Source organism: Callionymus lyra, chromosome 9, assembly GCF_982586985.1.
Source record: "Callionymus lyra chromosome 9, fCalLyr1.hap1.1, whole genome shotgun sequence".
NCBI lineage: Eukaryota > Metazoa > Chordata > Actinopteri > Syngnathiformes > Callionymidae > Callionymus > Callionymus lyra.
This window is the reverse complement of record NC_141826.1, coordinates 16925983-16943401: the sequence shown is the minus strand read 5'-3', so window position 1 is coordinate 16943401 and position 17419 is coordinate 16925983. Positions and strand designations below refer to the sequence as shown.

General features: G+C 40.6%; 1 protein-coding gene across 2 annotated transcripts; it reads right to left on the bottom strand.

The window, feature by feature from the left end:
- Nucleotides 1-1031: 1031 nt before the first annotated feature.
- On the bottom strand, nt 1032-15442 carry kdm3b (lysine (K)-specific demethylase 3B). 2 transcript variants are annotated; one of them, XM_087799012.1, is made up of 25 exons: nt 15138-15442; nt 13120-13287; nt 12696-12809; nt 12138-12240; nt 11756-11880; nt 11624-11683; nt 10758-11438; nt 8519-9623; nt 8229-8445; nt 7932-8146; nt 7689-7841; nt 7511-7618; nt 7310-7437; nt 6686-7001; nt 6344-6597; nt 5996-6268; nt 5750-5921; nt 5577-5667; nt 5028-5158; nt 4832-4951; nt 4195-4218; nt 2829-2968; nt 2573-2749; nt 2364-2498; nt 1032-1867 (listed from the first exon to the last, which is right to left on the bottom strand). In XM_087799012.1, exons 1-25 carry the CDS (start codon nt 15336-15338, stop codon nt 1787-1789), a joined length of 5292 nt encoding a protein of 1763 aa, XP_087655138.1. In that variant the 5' UTR covers nt 15339-15442; the 3' UTR covers nt 1032-1786. The 2 variants fall into 2 exon arrangements, with proteins under 2 accessions (XP_087655138.1, XP_087655139.1); XM_087799013.1 differs by lacking the exon at nt 4195-4218.
- Between the last annotated feature and the right edge of the window lie 1977 nt (nt 15443-17419).

Sequence of the window (17419 nt, the reverse complement as noted above, 5' to 3'; positions counted from 1 at the left end):
TTTAGATTGGAGGCTCCACAGTTATATAATACGAACATTTAATTTTTCCAATTTATTTAACTAGTTCAACTGGTCTAGAAAAGCGCTATATAAATATAAATGACTTACTTACTTACGAGTAACTAACTGGAAAGACAATTAAATTATTATTTATAATAGCTAAAATTGTTGATTTCTAAATAATTTGAAACGAAGTGTGAATTGAACTCAGTATGAAATTAAATAATTTGCAAATGGAGAATTATATCTTCCTATTTTATCCTTAAGGTTTTTTAGTTTGGCTAGTTTGTACTTTAGATGCCCTCACAGTAATATAAAGAGACAAAACCTTTTTATTTTCTACTTGTTTAACTAGTTTAAGTAACCTTTGCCTCGAAATCATTCGGCAGACAATTGAATATATATTTACATTTATTAAATATTTTAAAGTAATTGTCTGTTGAATTTAGTATAAATTAAAATATTCTGTACAAGTAAAACCACATTTTCTTATTTTCTCCTTGTTACTTTTCTCACGCGGTCTAGTGGCCGCATGTGGTCCTTACACTTTATTTTGTAATACAAAACAACAACTAACAATTTAAAGTGTACATTTAACTTTTTTAATAGATTTAAAAAAATGTAATATTAGTTTATTTTTACAGTTTCTCCTTGTAACTTAAGCTTTTAGTTATTCATATTAATTGTTGATTTTTCTTCAACGCAGCCCCCAAGATAATTCAGTTGCATGAAGAAATTAAGGTTTCTGGTCTGGATGTAAACGTTTCTTGTCCAAATATGAAAAGGTTATACTTTCTTTTTTCCAAACTAACTTTTACCATTCTATTGAATAGAAACATTATTGTTAAACTGAATCTTTAAGCAGGTCTCTAGAACTACACTCCCCATAATCCACCAGCAAAAGTAAAATGGCTGCCTGTCACCCAATTGTAACCTGTGTTTCTATCTTTTAAGGTTAAAACCTGATTTACGTTAATCTTTATTTGTGCACATTGTCACCTTGTTGTTGACAAAGTAAGACGTTCAACCACTTGTGTTTTTGTAAACTTTATTGTGAAAAATCATACAGACTGCTTAGATCAATATATATATTGATGCGACATTAATGGCCAGTAGTTCTGTTCAGCTGCAATTCATTTCTTGTTTTTTTCGGTGACTGTGAAAACCTTAAAAGAACTCCCGCCTCTTGCTCTCTTCTTCCGGCGTACAAAAAAAAACCTTCCAAATGCATGAGAAAACTGAACGTAAAAAAACTTTGGTCTGCTTTCCGTCTCTGGTTGCTTCACAGCTTCCAGCGCCGCCCGTGGAAGAAGCCGTATCAAATGTGTGATGAAAGAAAATCTACAAAATCGATTTGAATCTCGTTCCTAGTGAAGTAAAATAAGGAAAGCGAGTCCAGAACTCGTGATACGTCGCTTATATGGTAGCTGAACACTTGCTCTGAAGGCACGTCAGCCGATTCCTCCCACACGTTTTACATATACAATGAAAACAACAAAACAATCACACTGACCTTAAATACAGTTGTTAAAAAAATTCAAAAACAACTAGACAAGTTTAAGGGAACTTGTTAACAGTGATAAAGGAATTTCCCTTATCGAAGCGCTTATCACTCCTGTTTAACGTTCCGCTGCTCCCCGAAGGTGACACTTCACTGTTCTAAGAAAACTATCTTCAACCTTTTTTTTTTTCTTTTTTTTTTTAATAATCAGGAGCCCGCGAGTGCGTGAAACTGATGCGCTGTGTAGAGTGGTCGACAGATTGAAACAGCACCAGGGGGCGGCAACTAAGGACGAGCTAGTTTAGGTTCATGGGCCTTCAGTGTGCCGACGGCGTCCTTCACTGCGTGATAGATGATGTTCTTCACCTGAAAATAAATAAGTACAAGACTTTAAGATCACGCTTAAGACACAAGAGGTTTTCTTTTCTTATTTCACATCTGAACACATTTATTTTGACAGATTGTATAACATTGAAGTCCAAATTATGGCCCCTAAAATAAATAAAGATTAATCAAATACTTTAAATGATGTTCGCCACTACATCTTCGCGCCAGCGCGCCGCTAACGCCCTCGCGGCAGCACACCGCTAACGCCCTCGCGCCGCTAACGCCCTCGCGGCAGCACGCCGCTAACGCCCTCGCGGCAGCACGCCGCTAACGCCCTCGCGGCAGCACGCCGCTACGTCCTCGCGTCAGCACGCCGCTACGGCTTCGCATCAGCTCGCAGTGACAGCTTCACGTCACGGCTTCACATCACGGCTTCGCGTCACTTCGCCGCTACATCTTCACGTAAGTTCGCAGTTACATCTTCACATTATTCCGCTGCCAATGGCCTGAACACAAATGCATTTGATCTTCTCACCTGCAGCTTGTCTTCGTGGTTGGTGTGAGTGGTGGAAAGATGTCTGAACTCCTGGGTCAGCCTGAAACAGTGTCTCACGTGCTCGGGGGACACAAAGTCCTCGGCGACCTTGATACAGCTGTACAGGTTGTGCACCTGAGACACAGACATGGAGGTGAACAAAGAAGCTTTGACGGACGTTTAACTTGAGCGATGAGGATTTAGCTGACCTGGTGAGGAGCACCCGCTGGGATGAAGACGGCGTCTCCCAGGAACTGTACGATGGCCCAACCCTGCACGCCGTATTCTTCGTAAAGCCTACGGCGGAGCGTCTGGTCCAAGTACCAGCTCTGGTCGTGGATGGGATCGTGGTCCGGAGGGTTCTCTTGACCCTGCTCGTCCCCGACCTGAGAACCAACAGAGCAATGAGTAACCATCGTTTTTAACACCAAACTAATTCTAAGACAATGCTTGGGCTGCTCTGACCTTTCGGAGCAGCTCTCTGATCTTCTCAGCATCCTTGGCAGCGTAAATATGCCAGAGAGCACCAGGGTTTTCCTTTCCCACGTACACCCTCCTCTTTGTCACCTCATCCACGTCACCCTCCTCAATCGTGATCATGACCTCTGCAGGAACATTTACACACACAGGCTTCAGAACAAATGTTAAATAACATTTAACATCACCACTCATCACCAAAGGCAATGAAGTCGACTTTACACATCAAATATGAAGTACTGACTGGAGTTCTCAAGTGGCGTCACCAACTACGTGAGTGAAGGATCAAACTTAATCTATTAGTGTCTAGAAGTGTAAATCGGAGGCATTAACAGCGACTACCTCCATCATTATCACAAATGTGAGGTGAACATGCATCAGAAGAGGAAGAACAGAGATGAAAAGTTGTTGTTAACCATTTGAGAATCAGCGGAGAGAAGTTACAAGACACTCACATTTACTAACACATCAATAACTAGACGACAGCTTTACATAACAGTTGATGGTCATACAAATCCAGAAATGTCACTTTCACTTAGGGGTGTGAGAAAACATAGAAACAATGATATATTGTGATATTGTTTTTCACTATACCGTCTGTATTTAAATGTATTTAACATAAAAAATATATATAGTTTTTCTAAAAACATATACTGTACATCATTTCAATGTATTATCATTAAAATAGTTTTTTTTATATTTCAATAAAGTGGGTCTTAAATAAAAAAAATATATATATATATATATATATATATATTGCAAATATTCAAAGCATTTGTTCATATTTGTGATGTAAATCAACTTCCAGCCTCTTCCAGTCATTACGTCCTACGCAGCTAAAGACTAATTAAATCCCTGAGATGACTGAGGACGAGAGGATACAGTCGACTCCAGCAGCTTTTAAAGCTTATGTTTGGACATATTTTGGTTTCAAAACAAATGAAAGCAGTTTCGACTTCGTCAAGAGTCATGTGGTCTGTGAATTCTGCAACACTAGAGTTAAGTACTCGCCAATACTACAAATATATACTTGTAACTACAGTATCACAATATATCGTATCGTTGCCCCTGCACCGTGATACACATCATATAACCAGATACTTGCCAATACACATTCCTATTCCATATAGTAATGAGGCTAAACATTCAATTACATATCTCAATATTTATACATTTCTATGAACCCTCACCTAAGTTCAAAAGTAAGTAAAATAACATTTGTCTACAAGAGTCAGTATGGAAATCCTGAAACAGGCCCGACTTCACATGGAACCAGGATGGCAGAGGTTTAAGGGAAGTTAGTCAGGAAAAGAAGGTCATGCTACTGGAATAATACGATCAAAAGTCAACAAACCTTTGTGTCCAGATATTTCTTTCTCTGAAAGGAGAAATTTAGGCAAAATGACATCAAATAAGACCAATTGAATGAAGGGTCCAAATCAAATTCAAATAATTTGGTCATCAAGCCAAAATGATAATGTTGTTGTGAAAGTAATCGCACACAAAAACAATTTTTAATTTTACCAATCATGACGCTGAGAAACATATGCGTCAAAAATAAGGCCGGATCTCTGACGTAGAGTCAAAATTATGTGGCCTGCTAGATAGTTGCCTTTAAATAAAAGTAGATTCATATTCACCACGTTTAAGATTAAATAAATAAGAGATCATGGATGTAAAACAATATGCTGAGAATTCCTATACCAGCAAAACAGGAAGAAATAAATTGAATGTGAGAAAAACTTGGATTTATTAATAAGGCTCACATTTCCAGCCACAGACAGTTTGGAAAATAAATAAATATTTCAGCCAACGAGCTTGACTGATTTAACTTTGGCCTCATCTGTGATTCGAGTTTGAAACCCCAGATATAGGTAATACTTAAGGAAAGAACAGCAATTATGAATGTTGATAGTGAAGCATCGTGACCTTGGTGAGGCGAGCATTTTTGTACAAATGCCCTGATAAAGAAAGAAGAGATGGAGGCTCACCTTTCTCCTGGTCCCCTTCTCCTTGAGGTATCCCAACATAAACCATGACATTGACGGCATCAGACACATCCAGATGGAGGTTTGTGGTGCCAACTTTCCTGTCCTCAGTTGATGTCAAGCCTGAGAAACGCAGGAAAGAAACAACAATGACAACTATAAACCAAAAGGAGAGATGAAAAGAGAAAAGTATATCTACCATAGGCGTTGTACATCTTTGGTCCAAGATCAGGACGCACAAAAAAGTTGGGCAAACGAGCTGCAAGATTTAGACGTCCGTCTCTTTTTGTGTACTCGGGAAGAGGGAGGTTGTCCATCAAATCATCGAACCTTTAAATAAATAAAAAAATACAACAAGTTAAAATGTGATTAACCAATACACTACAACACAATTGTTAAAGTAATGACCCCACGGCTCAAAATGAAAGTAGAATAATGTTTCTAATGTGTCAAATTATAGTGACAGTAAAAGTAAGTAAGTCATTTTTATTTATATAGCGCTTTTCCAGACCAGGGTCACAAAGCACTTAAACAATCAAAACAATACTCAATAAAGTATATACTTTAAAGGTCAAGATAAAACTGAGAACACAACAGGAGTTCCAGAAAATCAAGGAAAAGCCTGAACAAATACAAACGTCTTAAGATGTTTCTTGAAGGAGTCAGTAGATACTCCCTGTAAAAAACAGTTATTGGCCAAACACATTTTGTATTAACCTAACTAAGAGCGTTTAAACTGTTAACCAACCTTGTGGGCATCATGTCTCTAAAGTCTTCTCCTGGTGGCCAGTCCTTCAACTTCAACACCATAGGTTGGCCCTCGGGGTCTCGCAGCCGCTCTGTGTTCATCAATGAAATCATTTTCAGTGACTGTGAAACTGACGTTACCCAAAAAATTCAGAAGGGAGGAAAGACACTCACTGGAGATGACCTGGAAGCCGTCCCAGAAGTCGCGCACCTTCACGTCAGAAATAATGGTGCAGTTTCTGCAGTTGACCAGATCCACATCTTGATTCCCAAACTCCTCACTGAAGGCCTCCGGGCGCCATAAATTAGATTTTAGCCGCCTGTGTATTCCTGAAACCAGTACAGGCTGCAAACAAGAAGTTAAGGTTAAACATTGGAGGACACTTTGAAACCACCAACGGCTAGAACAATGGTTCTTACTTGTCCCTGCTTCCAGCACTCTCTAAATATCTTCCAGTTGTTGCCGTTCCTTGGATCCTGAAGGCAAAGAAGTCGCCCGTCACAGAGCCAGGTGTGTGAGGTATGTGGTTCCAAAACACTGAGGCCCATAACTCCTTCTTTGCGACCTCCCAATATGCCGATCTCATTCCCCTCAGAGGGTCCTGTCCGACGACCCTCTGCCTTCTTGGTCTCTACAACCGAGGCTATGATGTGATCCAGGAAGTTGGGAAGGCTGCTCTTCATCTTGTCACTCTGTCAGGTAAAGATAACGTTATTAGTATTTGAAGAAGAATTTTTAAAAGTCGCACAGATCTTCGTGATACTTACTCCTGATGAAATGAAGACAGACGGGAATGGGACTCCACTCTCTCCAGTGCCCTGTGAAAGCTTTCCAGGTCCAGAGTTGAGCAAATCTCGCAGACTAGACCCTTCAGGTTTGGACTGGGTCATGCTTGAACCCAGCAGAAGGCTGTTAAATAGCTTAGGGCTGGAGGCTGAGGGTTTTGACAATGCACTGAGTGAGTCCAGGCCGAAAGGCGGCCGACAGTCTTTGCTCATCATGGAGCGAAGTGAACCACTTTCTAGAAAGAAAAAAAAAAATACAAATGTTAATGTTACTTCACATCAATGCACTTGAAGACACATCTTTACATTCTTTATCCTACATACCCTTAGTGTCATCCTTTGCTTTCTGTGTAGCCAAGTCTGCTAACCAGTGAAGGGCGGAGCTGTTCCCCTCGCCGGATGAACGCGACTCCTTGGCAGGAGGTTGCGTGACGTTGCAGGGAGAAGATGTCCCGCTGGTGGAGTTACTGGTGCTGCCCACACTTTCTCCACCGCCGCTATCTGACGACACCGGTACTGCTGCACCTTCTGTTTTTACAGCGGGGGGTTCTCCTTCAGTCTTTGGGGCGGCTGCTACACTTGCGGGTAATGAAGATACTGAAGGAGTAGGAGTTCCACTTCCACCACTGTTTGTGTTGGACTGTTGTGGAAGAACAATAAAAGTTACTCATAATCATTGATAGCTATGATAAGACATCAGTAACAAAGATCTTCCTGAGCATTTTTGATTTGAAAAATGTATGAGTAACAAAGGGTGACTATATTCTGAATCTTAAAAAAAAGCGCCTACTTGCCTATACAAACTTAAAAACACGGATATTTAAAGGATTTTATAAACTCCCCCCCAGATAGGTTGGAATGTCCAGAAAAAGAGGACATGTCCAGGTAGAAGAAGACGTGTGGTCAACCTATCCAACATCATCTTATTTATCTTAAGTCAGTTGGTACCTGGGAAATTCCATTTGGGGCACCGGCTCTCATTAGAGGCTTGGTGTGTCGACTGGTACAAGGACAGTTGGCCTTAATCCCCCACTTGCCTCTCGCTGAATGAACCATATCACCAATGTTGTAAAGGGCTGTAAGAAGTGTAAAATATATATTTTTAATAACAACATCTTTGAACGAACATAATGCAAGTAGCAATGTTACCTGTTCCAGGAATAATCTGAGTTGGCATAAGATTCTGCGGCTCATGAGGTTGACCTTTGGCACACTTCAACCAAGAGAAAACGTCATCTTCTGGAATATCTTCAATTTCTTGAAAAGGTACAAATGTGATTAGACGGCATCGACGTCTAGTTTAAATAATCAGACGTGGACCACTGACCCTCTCTTGGCCTGCTGCGACGAAGCCAGTAACAATCCAAACACACTCCGAATCCACACTTGCGGCAAACCCAGTGAATGTTGAAAAGAGTGGTTTCACAAACGTCGCACATCTCTCGGACTCCTCTGACGGCTCGTTTCCAAGCAACTTTTTCTGTGGAACACACCAAGAGCACCAAGTGTTTAGAGAACACATCGATGGAGATCAAACCATTTCTGGTGGAGCCCCGAGAAGTAGACTTACGGTGGGGTTCCACCATCATCATGGCCTCCTTCTCAGACATGACCAGTTGACAAAACTGGTCTCCCACGTTTGCCAGGATGTACTTGGAAGTGTCGAGGTCCAGACCTTCTTGTACAGCCGGTGCAGGTAACCATAAACCCATAGCCATAGCGTCACTCTGCTGGGGGCTCAGGAAACCTTCAACTCGCAATATCCCTTTGCGTGTGAAAGCTAACCTAAAATTATCAAAAAGTATGGATGTTAGTGATCTGATCAGTTGGGTTTATTTTTATTATTATAAGTATTAAGTTAATTTACCTTCTGAAGTGGAAGAAACGACAAGCTACATTTGGATCATCTTCATCATCACTGTCTTCTTCTGCCGTGCGGTATTTGCGGTAACGCTCGAGGCGACACTCTCTGCACTTGTGCAGGTGCGGGGCCACATTAATGCAGGAGCCATCCTGAAGGAAGGATTCCCCCGACTGCTTCAGACGTCGCACCTTACTCTGATCCTTGAGAACACTCTGTCCAACTGTGGGGAAGAAAAATGATCAGATTCTACAACTTTAACTGAATTTGACACAGATGCTCAATTTGATTCTTACCCTTGAAAGGCTTGTTACGAGGTCGACTTTTCGGGGCCTGCACTTTCGCCTTCTGCAACATGAGGACGTCCTTGGCCCCCTGTTGAAGCTGACCCGGGATCTGGCCTTTATCCAGACCCTCCTCGTTCTCACTCAGGTCAGACAGGTCACTGTTGCTGCTGGACTCGGAGTCACGTTTGGACGACTGCGGCCTTTCTTCCAGCGTAAACTTCTGCGTTTGACTCTGATCAAATGACATAGGCACTTCATTCTGTTCGACGGGGCCAACGTTTCCAAACATGGATCCAGAAGTGGACGTTGGCATCTCCTTGCCGTCCTGGCCACCCAGCTGAGACCCCTCGCCGTGAGGCCTTAAAGACGAAGAGGATGTTGAAGGCGAGGAAGAGCTGGCCGATGAGATTGTCGAGACCGCTGGGAAAGACGATGAACAAATCCCTTTGGGTGGCTCGGCCATCGTGAACAGGTTTGGATTGCTGTCCGAAGACTGTGGAGGGTTGGATGACTCGGCCACAGAGAACCCACTGAAGGGTGTGTGGGAAGTTTCCCCCCCTTTTCCCAGGAATGGGTTAGAAGGCGTTTTAGAGGCCTGCAGAAAAATATTCTGATGGCTATCTGACACAGTTGCACCGCCTGATGCGGTTGTTCCATTACTGCTGCTCTGCAGAGAACTTTGACCTCCAGAGGTGGTCGCCATGCCAACAACGCCGCTTGCAGACCCGCCAATACTCTGGAAGACTGACGAGGGTTTAATGAATAATCCATTTCCTGTAGGATGACTCTCTTGTTTTTTGTACTGATCTGGTGTTTTCAGTCCCTCGGTGGAATGCTTGAAGAGGTTAGCTGGCTCACTGTTTGGGTTCTGAGACAATGCTCGGCCCGGGCTGGAACCAGAATTCTGTGTCATGCACTGGAAAAACAAGTTCTTGTCATTCTGCGTTTGGGTCTCGCTCTTGGCTTCACCAAAACCAAATCCAAATGGCTTGGGGGGTTCTTGGGAGGATAGAGAGGTGGTCGGAGCGCCGTTCGTTTTGGATGCGATGTTTCCAAATACCGGGGCAGCAGTCGTAGAAGACGCCAAACCGAAACCCAAAGATGACTTTGAGGCCTGACGGATGAGAAAAGATTATGTGTTAGACAAACCCTGCTAAAGGAAAAGACGGTCAGGTTGTCTTAGGACACTAAAGCTGTACAGAGTACAAATCACGGTTCAACTTCTACTATTTTTGTTTTTTTGCGCACGCAACTACATATTCATATTAGTAAGCTGTCGTAAAGAACGGCAGAGCGCCTTGTCTTTGTTCACACCGTTACATATAGGTCATTTATTTTAACACTAGATAAACCTACACTTAGTGTGAGGCACTAATTACCCCAAACACATCACTTATCGTCAACACAGTCAACTCCCATGATGCCTCACTCTTTCTGCTCCACTTAAGTTGGTGAAATGCTGTATTTAGGATCCAGTGCTGTGTATCCAATCGCATACTTCTCTTAGTATACTAGAAGTTAGTATGCATCAGGATAGTATACGTACTAACTAGTAGGAAAACTCTCCACAGATAGTATGTCTCAAATCAAACAATGCCGCTACGCACTGACCGGAAATGACCAGACAGCTTCTTCTTCTACTTCTATTTAACAATGGTTGCAACCAGCAGTTGGAACGCTATAAATGACACCTGCTGGGAGCACGTTTTGCAAGTTTTAAAAAAGAAATAAAGAAAAAATATGAGAATCGAAATATTCGCAAGATATTTAAGCTGGTATCAGCACTGAAGACGTCTCATACTTCTACTGCTGCTGAAAAGGAACCTGTAAGTATATGCATATATATATTACGTAACTTCCGTTTAAAACGTCACTAAGATGGCAGCTGTTTAGGGTAGATGTGTCCATCGAACCATAATCGGTTTTGTGGGCATTTTAGTACGACAATTTAGTGTGCATGGCGCACTAAATTTCGCATACTAAGAATTGAGACGCACTTACGCACTAAAAATAGTAACTTTAAGGACGCAAGTATGCGATTTGAGACACAGCACAGGTCTATGTTGCTGTCAAAAGTGATCGGCGGCTGTGATTGGTTGGCTGAGCCGTTAAGATCACTTTTACTGAGAAGGTTGTTGAGAGACGGCTCATCATTAGCAAGGTTGGATTTGTAAGTTAAAATAATGTTGGTCAATACATTTTTTTTAACCCTGCAAAAAAGTGACCAGTGTATTGAAGATAAACCTACCTCAGCTTGACCTCCCCAGGTGGTCGTCTTAGCATTAAAACCGCCCGACGTAGAGAGAGCCACACTTGGACTGCTGTCATGTGAAGACCAGGAAATGGTGACGGGACCAGGGGAAACGAGCGCCGCTGGTTTGGACTGGGAAGACTGCGCCACCTCCTGCCTGTCGGCCGTCTGGGGCGACATGGAGGCCTTCGGAGACGGGGCTCCGGGAACCAGGCTCGGCATCTGTCCGAGCGAAGGGAACGATGTGGTGGAGAAGGGAGAGGGCGCTGGCTTGAGCGGGGGAGGATTCAGGGCGTGAGAGGATGCTGTCGTAGAATCCGCCGCTCCTTGGGTCGGGACAGCACGACCGTTCTCTTTCACACTGGAAGGGAAGAGAGAGTTTGACTGGTCCGCCTGGAGGGACAAGCTGGTGCTGGAGAGCGAAACTCTGCCCTGTGGAAAGTTTCCCTCGGAGGAGCTTCCGTTCTTAGTTGTACTGCTGACTAAGGCTCCACTCCACCTCTCGCTTCCTTCGGTTGGACTTCTGTTCATCTCGTTGCACTCCTGGGCATCAGTTCCCAGGTTCCCTGCGCCCTTGAAACGTTTTAAGTTCACGTCGTCCTCTCCTTCAGACGGAGTCCTACGTCTGCGTCCACTGTCACACTTGACGGTGTCACTGCGTTGTCCATTCATATCAGGCTTGAAGGTGAAAAAGATGAAATAAACTGTTAAAAACATTTAAACGATCTTTAAGACCATTGAGAAAAGATGGTTTACCAATAGCATTATCAAATGTGATGAGCCAATTTAAGGTTTTATATTTTTTAAATGTTCAAAGACGGTAATTAAAACACGACACAAGAATTTCCAGGATAAATCCTCACCTCACTTTCCGCCAGCATGACGTGAACCACACGCGGATCCACCAACTGATTTTCTTTACTCTGCAAAAATATGTGATTAAAGACTTTTCGAGGAGGCAAAACTCTGGAATTGAGATGAGAAAAATGATTAACCTTGTCCATTGTTATCTCCATGATGTGTGAGACTGGGTCATGGTGTGAGATCAGACCAGGTGCCCAGCTCTCATCTGCCTCTGGTTGGTACACACACACTCTTCGTCCTTGAATAGTAAAAGAACCTGCACACACACACAAAGAAACCATTTTAAAATGTGTCAAAAGGTTTGCTTTAATTACATAGATTAAGTCTAGGATTATGAATCTATATTTAGAGGCTTTGGGTCACTTTGAAAACCCTTTGACGGAGAATAAACTGACTTTATTCACTTTATTAAATACAGCAAACATTTGCCTTTTTTAAATTCACATTAACTCACTTCTTGTGAATCTGTTAAGATAACAAAAACATATCCTGAGCAAAAGAAAATATTCTGACCTTTTCTGAAGATTTCCTGGAGTTCAAAGTCACTGTGCCAACTGGAAACAGAAGCACGCAATCCACTCTGCTCCAATGTTGGATGTCTCAGGTCCTTATCCACCTTCAATCAGAACACAATGTTTGAACACAAATTACACTCTCAAAATGTATATTTAAGGGCATACACTATAAGAATATGAATGATCAGAACCAGATGCACAACTTGAATGATGACTACACGGATACAATTTTGTATTTTTCCCTTTTTTGTTTCTATTATAAACATTATATTGCTATAAAATAATGAAGAAAGGATACATTTAAAGTGTTTTGAATCATTTATGAGGCAGACAGATTTGTTGTACTGATCTCAAAATAATTTAATTAATAATGAACTGCCTTGTGCATTAAAAACAAGTTGCTTAAACAAGCTCAACAACAAGAGTGAAATTAGTTTAAACTATAATTTGTCTAAAGACCAATGAGGAATTTGGTTTCCCAAGTCTAGTTATTTACCATTAATCCTTAACAATATGTCACAAGTTTACGATTCAAATAAATGGCAAACAGACTAACCTCAAATCTTTGGACAGACTTCTTATCTGGCAGGAAATCCAACTTTTTGTTTCCAAAATGCTCAACGGCAACAATTGATCCCAAACCAACCTTGTCAACGAGTGAGCGGAAGAGCTGAGGAGGAGAGACAAAATGTAACGGACCATGTGAACAATAAGTGCTGATTCTGGTTCCCAAGTCCTTATTTAAAACATAACAAAGTAAAGAAAAAGAAAGTAAATGAATTAATATAATATACACTGGCTTATCAGGATGCATTAGTCTTGTAGTAATATCATTTTATATCACAAGAGTTCTTTTAGTATAGAAGACAAACAATTTAAATGAAAATAATTGAAAAAATAACCAAACTAAACCTTGAAGGTTAATTAATATTTCAACACAGCTCTTTAAATCTTACACTCAAGCGTAACCTGATACTTACCAGAGCTGGCCAAGCCAAAGCTGCTGCAGCTGGAGCCCCAGAGTTCCCAGAAGTGTCATTTCGTAAAACCCAAACAATAGAATCCTCTATCAACGCAGCTTTGATAGTGTTATCAAACACCTGCACCCAAGAGCCCCTCTTCGAAGCGTTCTCGAAATCCACAAAGATCTGTAAAAAAAAGTAGAGAACAAAGTGTTAGAATGTGTTATTGGCTCAGTTTTTTTTTTTTTAACGACGGATCACGCAGAAACTTCTCAGCCATGTGTACGCTAAAACGAGAACAACAAAGGGGAAAAACCCTTTCGATCGTTTCAGTGATCAAAGTCAGCTTTTTTTTATGGTTATGAGTCACGTCCTATCATGAATTTTTTTTTATTGACAATGACACCATATGCAACACCCTAATGAGTTTGAAAAATAACTACACATGACAATAAAGTTAGAACACTTAAATAATGGATATTGTAAAGTTTTCAACTATATCAAAGCAAAGATAGTTCAAGATTCCCTTGACTTTTGAAAAAACCTGCCGAAGTACATCACAACTTAAACTGTTCCCTTTAAAATCCCATTAAAAACTGTAGTTTTAAAGGATTTGTGTTGCTCTTATCCAATTTATTGCATGATTTTTTTTCCTATCCTAGTCATGTATTCATATATTTATATATATATTAGGGCTCGGTATGGAACTTCTGTTATTTTGTGCCACTGATTGAAATGCTTGGTAATGATATGCTTGTTAACTTCCGCTTCCAGTGAGCCTTTGTGTGGCTGCTACGAACGTGAGCTCTTGCAATCTCGATGTTATCTTGACCTTTTAAGTATATATTTTATTAAGTATTGTTTTGATTGATTAAGCGCTTTGTGACCCTGGTCTGGAAAAGTGCCATATAAATACAAATTACTTACTTACTTAATACCAAGTATTAAAGCATGCTTCGTCTTTCAGTGCAATGTTTCAGTACCCAAACGTGATCAAAACTTGGTAATATGTGGATTTTTCTGAATAAAAACCGTTACATGACAAGGCAGAGAACAGCGGATTGATTTGTCACTTGTTAGCAAGGTGTCTTTACACTGGATTTTTTGTTGTTTTGTTGAAAACAGCTTGGATTGGAAATTGGTCAAATACTAAAAATACGACTATCAAATTTTCTTTTTGTTTGAATTGAGTACAGAAAATGTTTGATCGATACAAAGCTCTAATATATATGGGATATATTCTTTGTGTGTTTCTTCTTTTCCTCGCCGACTAAGAGGTTTATTCGCAGGAGTGGACAGGGGTCACAGGTCACTATCCTGTGAGAAAACTCCACTATGCATTGACCCAGTAACCTCTTTTCAAAACCTACAACACAAACATTAGGATGGACGCCAACAAAAGCATCTGACTAACATTATTACGTAAACATTAGAATAAATTGCTGTGTTGCTTTTCTAAAGTTTATTTTGAGTCACAGAAAATTGTTGACATATGTTGGCAAATATAGGTCAACCAGTTCCACCCAAATAAAAACGCTATATTTCATGCGATTTACTAAAGAAAAGTTATTAAATAAGTCACATTAGTGTATGAGACATTTCCCTGAAATGGTGGATAATATTTATTTTAAGTAAACGATCCAAGTTAACGTCGAGGCCCTTCACTAACAAACTGACATGATCGAAACATCCTGCTGTTTATTCACGTACATCCTAGACGTGTAACGAAGCGTTTCACTCGTTTTGATCGTCGTTTATGAAAAGAAAAAGGGATAGAGTTCGTTTTAACCTTCAAAACGTGAAATACGGGAACAAAGCGGAGGCCATTAAATCCCCGACCTCGAGTTTTGCTTCGCCCGCTTGTTAGTCGAATGCTAGCGGGCTAACGTGTGCTAGCTTAAACTTGAAATAATCCCATAAACTGATAGTTAATGTTAATAAAAGATGTTGGTGGTTATGTTTGTGAGTCCGCTTTGTGTTGTTTCGGGTTGTTGTGTATCCAACAGCGAGGGCTGGGTTCGCATGTCAACACTGACCGTCAGACCTCCAGGATGGCTTGTTGTCGTCTTCGCTCCCTCCGGGACGGGGAGGCCAGTCACGCGAACGGCTCTCACGGTTCCCCGGAGCCACTCCCGGACCAGGGCGGCCTGCTGTGGCTCGGTGCCGTTGGCGGTCCTTCCGTCGTCGAGGAGCAAGAGGAGTCGTTTCCCGATGATCAATTCGTGAGAGTCGCCCATGTTTTTTTTTTTAGCTAGAGCTGCGTCCACCGAGCCACCATGGACGGACTAACTTCTTCGCTCTTCGGTGCCAAGTCAAGAATGCGGAAAAAAAAACAGGGGACGAAAAAAAAAAAAAAAGGTTCAAATGAGAGTTAGGAAGTGTGACTCGGGGGTTTTTACGCAGCGGCGGACCGAGTCACGCCAGGGAACCCGACGAGCAGAGATGTTATTGTCCTCGGAGCTTGCGAGACTCCACCGCTATGTCCGCCATTGAGCCCTGCAACAATCAAACGCACTCCTCGTAGACAGCTGCAGCGCCTTCGGGGAAAACAGCGGCCACTAGTGACCCAGAATAGAATTACACTGCGTGGAATTTACTTAGTTAGTTTCCTGCTGCATTATTTATTTAAATAATTTTTAATAGTACGTGACATTATAGCAATATTATATTGTTGTACTTTCTATTGAGTCTGTATGTGTATATACATTATTGATACACATGTATTTTTTCCATGTAAAAAACAAGTGCTGATTCTGGTTCCCAAGTACTTATTTAAACCATAACAAAGTAAAGAAAAATGAAGTAAATTACTTAATATTATATAATCTATGTGCCAAAAGGTTTGTGGTTGTGTGTGTACTGCATTATTTATTTCAATCATTTTTAATAGTACGTGACATTATAGCAATATTATATTGTTGTATTTTCTGTTGAGTCTGTATGTATATATACGTTATTGATATACATGTATTTTTTCCATGTGAAAAATAAGTGCTGATTCTGGTTCCCAAATACTTATTTAAACCATAACAAAGTAAAGAAAACGAAAGTAAATTAATTAATACTATATAATATAATATACACTGGCTTGATTAATATAATATAATATAATATACACTGGCTTATCAGGATGCATTAGTCTTGTAGTAATATCATTTTATATCTCAAGAGTTCTTTTAGTATAGAAGACAAACAGGATGCATTAGGATGCGTTAGTTTTGTAGTAATATCATTTTAGCAATTATAAAGAAATTAAAGCAATATTATATTGTTGTGTTTTCTATTGAGTCTGTATGTATATATACATTATTGATACACATGTATTCTTTCCACATTGTGGAAATTTGAGTTGCAGTTCACAAGAAAAAGATGACAATATACAGTATAAGGACATTCAGTACAAACATACAAAAAACGTATACAAAACAATCAAAAAAAAAATAAATAACAATACAACAAAAATAAGCAGAAAATAATGAAAAATATATCAACAAAATAAACGTTAGTACAAGATTCGTTTTTTAATGCACACACTAGTAGTACAGGGGAGCATGTGGTGAATCATTCATTCGTTTTCTGCTATTGCCTTACGGGTGTCGTGGGGGGGCTGAAGCCTATCCCGGCATCTTCGGGCGAGAGGCAGGGGACACCCTGGACAGGACGCCAGTCCAATGCAGGGCACACAGAGACATACAAACAAACACACACTCATCCCTCATATATATATATATATATACTTAATTATAAATCGTTTTGTATGTTCTCCCGTGTTTACTCCAGGTACTCCGGTTTCAACCAACAGTCCAAATACATACAGAAGTCGATAGGAAATTGTCCGTCGGTATGAGTGTTGATTGTTTGTATGTCTCTGTGTACCCTGTGACGGACTGGCGTCCTGTCCAGGGTGTCCCCCGCCTCTCGCCCGAAGATGCTAGGATAGGCTTCAGCCCCTCACGACACTCATAAGGGAATAAAGAGCAGTATATAAATGAATGAATGAATGCTGTTGATATATTTTTCATTTTATTTATTTTCTGCTTATTTTTTTAATATTATTATTTGTATGATTATTTTGTATACGTATTTTGTATGTGTGTACTGAATGTCCTTATACTGTATATTGTAATCTTTTTCTCCTGAACTGCAACTCAAATTTCCACAATGTGGAAAGACTTCATGTGTATCAAATAAAATGAACATGTTTATTTGATTCTATCTTTGTAAGGTTAAAAAAGTGACATGTTGTAGTAGAGAACTATGGGATGCCAGGAATGCAATTATAAGATATGAAAAGGCGAATGGAAATAGACTGACTGGG

Bases quoted from the DNA above. Each gene is read 5' to 3' on its own strand.
- kdm3b (XM_087799012.1), bottom strand. From the start codon at position 15,338: ATGGGCGACTCTCACGAATTGATCATCGGGAAACGACTCCTCTTGCTC. The intron at 11,881-12,137 runs GTCAGAATATTT...GTGTGTGTGCAG, and splicing joins CCAGGAAATCTTCAGAAAAG to GTTCTTTTACTATTCAAGGA. The intron at 7,619-7,688 runs GTCAGTGGTCCA...TACCTTTTCAAG, and splicing joins TCGCAGCAGGCCAAGAGAGG to AAATTGAAGATATTCCAGAA.